Below are 4777 nucleotides of genomic sequence, written 5' to 3' on the forward strand. Positions count from 1 at the left end.
GACACCTTTTTAGATGTGCTTGTAGATTTTGTGGTGTTTGTTAGCACTCAGGACTCAGGAACAATCAAATTTGATTCAGTGACTTTTAGACATTAATGTCCGTTTTCCACTTTGTGGCTACTATTGAAGTTGTCACTGGCCTTTGCTAGGCCCTTGACATTTGTCTCATTAAGTGAATTTAAGTGATTTGTAAAACAGAAAATTGCTACTTTGCTATCCATAGTGCTCTTATAAACCTTTATAATGGTCAGCTCATCCTACTTCTGAACTGATGGTGTCTGAAAATTAACTACAGTGTGGGAAGCCTGTTATTTAGGCTGTGATTATGCCCTTAAAATCTGTGACAGGTGTGTACAAGAGCTAAAGCAGAGAGTAGGGCGTGCACAGTTTGAGAGTGTGTCAAGTGGGACAGAGGAGTGAGTAGCTGTTGAAATTTAAATTAAACAGACCAAGAGACCACTGCCAGATCGGTCCCATGTGCCACAGGACAGCTGGGCTTTGAGTTCACTGCTAATGTTGATCCGTTGCTATAAAAGTTCTGGCTTGTTGATGTTAAAGAGATGATAGTTTTAATTTTCTGTGACTGTCGGCAAATATACAGCATTCAGAGTTGGCTTTCTTCCTGCAGGAGTGAGATTGTACAGTAGTGGAGCTCAGTTGTGGAGACGGTCGCTGCTGCAAATAAGCTGTTAATCTAAGAAATAGGTTCTTATTTTAATTAAAAATAAACAGGTCCCTGGTTAGAAATGATACAATATTTGGAGCCAACTAATATATATATATATTTTACAAGATTCAGTTGCACTAATCTAAAAACGTAGGAGAGACCGCTTCTCAGGGAGGACTTAAACATTTACAGTAATTTAACAATCCAACAAAGCATATCATATTTTTTCTTAGATTTAGACAGATAATTATTGCAGTAAGTGTTGCTTTAGCAACTGACACTACAGCAGCTCCCATTCCAAACATTATTCCAGCAATGTTGCTGGTGTTTATTTCCTGAGAATGTGAGTAATTCGTCCAGACCATTAAAACATAGAAGCAAACGTAGTTGTTGTGGTATTGAGTTGGATCATAATCTTTAGTATTTCCTGCGCATATTCATTTAGAGCCATTTCATTTCTGGCTTAAAAAAACTACTTTCCTCCACGTCCTTTCAAACTATTCTTGACAGTTCATATGACACAATAAGTCACAATAAGTTGTCATGTCATGCAGCTGGAGTCCCAAAATTCCCCCAAAACTTATACTTTTTTGACCTCTGCAGGTGTTATGCTCTAGGAAACCCAAACTGAGCTAAAACTGCCACTGCCAATATGTACTATATTAACTGATTGAGGAAAATGTCCCTAAATATACAAGTGCAGATTACAAGTATCAGTCTATGGATGTTGCAATAGAGTGACCTATATTGGCCTTGCACATCTATTGCATACCAGAGCAACTTTTTAGTGGCGCTGCATTCTGTCATTTGGATATTTTTCTTAATTGTTAATGAAAATTCATCTCCAAATTGACCAGGCCTGGGACAAATAATTACAGAATTTTTCCGTCTTTAAAATGCAACACATTCTGTTACCCAACTGAACAAAAAGGTCTGTCAGACTGAGAAATAAAAAAAACAAAACAAAAAAACAATCTGCAATAACCTGGTGGCTTAAATGTGAATGCTAACTTTGTTAACTTTGTTAACTTTGTTAACATTCACATTTAACTTTGAAAGTGATAAAGAATTTAAATGATCTAATTATACAAAAGGGTAAATCAAGAGGCACATACAGATATCGGTCAGGGAGTCTCCAACCCCTAAAGAGCTGCAATTTCTGAGTAGTCCTGTGTTCTTTGTGTGATATGTCTCACGTTTTATCTAAATGTCTAAACTGAAGAGGGCTGAAAGACATAAGTGCTTTTTAAAGCTTTTTGTCATGTCTAAAATATACCAAGGTCTTGTGGAAGAATCTATCATGGGTTTATGAAACCAAACTTGAAGACTACTCCCCTGCATATCAGCAAAAAAGCCCTATTTCCCATAGTGACAGGATTATGCTATGGGTGTATCTTTTTCTCTTAAAAGTGGGGGAACTCAGAACAGTTCTAAATACTTGTCAGTTTTGAACTCTCAGGTGTGTGCTTATGATCGAAGAAGCTGTGGACAAGATATATTCTCAAAATGTAGCTTTACTAAAGGATCCTGCAACCTTTGATGAGACGTATTAACCAATTGTAGAAAAGTCAAGATGTAGGATGTTGACCAAATAAAAATTCTTCAAAGCTGAAACTGAATCAAAATGTGCCTCGACAAAGCATTGGTTAAAGGGTTTGTACACTTCTGCATCCATTTTGTTGTTGTCTTTTTTTCTTTTTTATTTAAATTGTGCAGGATGTCATATCAAGGTTTAAAATAGATTTTAAATGATGTTGGTCTTGCTTTTTTTTTTTTTTTTTTTACAAAATCCTGACATTTTAATATCTTTATCTAGAATTTTGAGATCAAGCGGCCATATTGATGGATCCGTTATTAGTTATTAGATTCATTCAGCAATTCATGTTGTTCTTTTGACAGCAATTTCTCCACAAAACACAAGGTGATGATAATTACCTTTTAAGATTCCTTTTGGAAAGCAGAGCGATCAATCATTTTGTCTGTATATTGTCATTTCAGACAAAAAGAATAAGAGCAACAGACAGGATGACACAAACAGGAGAGAAAATGCACGGGGGAGAGGACGAGAAGGCAAAGGAGGAGGTGGAGGGGGGAAGCGGAGAAAAGGCCAGAGCAGGACCACCACCGCTTCCACCGTCACAACCAGCGCCGTCACCTAAACTCTGAAGCCTGCTGGGTGAGGACAGGAGAAAAACTGAGACGGTGCCTTGCCCAGCAGCACCAGAAAACACACAGACATGAGTGCAGAGGGAAAAAGTTACTGCTGCTATGCTGCATTGTAGAAGATGCGATGAGAACTGGAGGACTGCTTCAACAAAAAGGTTTTCTGAAGCTTTTGGAAAAAAAAAAAAAAAAATCCTGCAGATCTTGTGTTATTCGGACAGCCTTGCTGGTTTCCATTTGAAATCACAGTTGGATAGCGAAGCCACATTGCAAATTGTGGTTTGGTTTGGTCTGTGTCATAAACTGATTGTACTAAAACTCTTGGACAGGTCTTTCTTTTCAAAGTGCAGCATTAAGCAGGAAGGTTGATTCTTCATGAAGATTTTCTAAAGTCTGTTTAGGCAGACAAAGTGTATAATTTCCAGCCTGATTGTAATCACAATCTGTATTTCGTTTGTTTTTGTATTTTTGGAGAGGTGTCTGATGGAGTTCCTCAAACGTCACAGCGCATGATGTGGAGACAATGAACAGCAATAGGTTGCAGCACCGTTATTTTCTGTAGGAAGTTGAAACAAAACAAAGTCACTGGAAATGAATCATGGCTGCTGAGGATCAAAAGTCATTGGTGAACACATTTGAAGGCATCTGGTACAAAACCAAGAATAACCAATCATATCCTACATATCCATAACCTTCTGTGGCTTCTAAGCAAAAATACAATATCATTGCTTTCTGATTGTTTTAAGTGAAATATTTTATCTGAAAAAACAGAATATCTGCACAAGAATTAATATTTGCATGATACTAAGTAGCATTTGTGTACAAGTGCATTTGTGTGCATTTAAATCTACCTGAAGTATTCGTGTTTGCGTAGTTTATATGCATATCTGCACGGATTTAAGTGTTCGACGGATCTTTGCTGTGTGAACATGAGTAGTCAACGTTTGCACATACAGTTTGTCTTATTACTCGTCTCATAGACTGAAGCAACTAAGTCTGGAAAATAAATGGAAGGACATATAGACGCACATTAATATATAAGAACCACACTTACCATTACACTAGCCGTCAAATAAGCCCTGTCAATAACCAGAATGTAACATGGTCTGATGATTTTGCACAACTGTAATGTTTTTCTACTGCTCATATTTCAGAACAATCACAGCATTTTACGTTTTCAAAAACTGATCGCATACACGGAATGCTTTTGGTCTTTCAATAAATATCTGAAGATGATACATGCTACTTTATTCATTCTTTGATACTATGGATTGAGATATGTAATATGTCAAGATGTGTTTACCAGTATTAGTATCATCATGTATAGCTTTTTTTCTGTGAAAGCCTGAATAAAATACAGATGACGCTGGTGATACATCAGTCGTACACTAGATGTGCTTGTAATTTGTGCATTTGCCTTGTAATTATTCTTTTCAGAAATAGCAAGTTCCTTGAATACAAGCCATAGCTGATAGAGGATTTTTGCTTAATACGTTCATTTTTTTAAAAACATTTGAACATTCAGAGGAATTAACTGCCAATCAATTCAATTTGAACATCTTGCAAAGAAGCTTTGAGTCTGTCAGTCAGTCGTCTCTCATGGCAGATCAAAAGTAGAAAGTAGCTGATTTTGAGACCCTTCAGGAGGTTAAAAGATTGGAGGAAAAGATCAGTTTCACATGTAAGTATCGGTTGACATGCCAAAATTAATTGGGGCCGATTAATGTGTGCACCTCTGAGTGGATTTCCATTTTGATTTTGCTTTTATATTTTAATGACGGATCATCTGACAAAACTGCGGCTGGTTTAACTCTTTGTCTTGCTGTTTTTTGTTCTTATTCTTTTTTAAATTACCTTAAGACACAAGACTTTGTTTTTAAGTTCCCCGATAACTAATGCACAAGATTGTCAAAACCTAATTTAAAAGTGGATTAGTTCCATAGTATC

The 4777-nt window shown here is 36.7% G+C and overlaps 1 protein-coding gene across 1 annotated transcript in view; it reads left to right on the forward strand.

Moving 5' to 3' along the window:
• rspo1 (R-spondin 1) overlaps window positions 1-4223 on the forward strand; it is a 23869-nt gene extending 19646 nt beyond the window's left edge. The window contains exon 6 of the mRNA XM_008431094.2: window positions 2666-4223. Within this exon, the coding sequence (XP_008429316.1) occupies window positions 2666-2826 (161 nt within the window). The 3' untranslated portion in view covers window positions 2827-4223. The remainder of the gene's footprint in view (window positions 1-2665) is intronic.
• Window positions 4224-4777: the final 554 nt, after the last annotated feature.

Source organism: Poecilia reticulata, linkage group LG16 (genome assembly GCF_000633615.1).
Source record: "Poecilia reticulata strain Guanapo linkage group LG16, Guppy_female_1.0+MT, whole genome shotgun sequence".
NCBI lineage: Eukaryota > Metazoa > Chordata > Actinopteri > Cyprinodontiformes > Poeciliidae > Poecilia > Poecilia reticulata.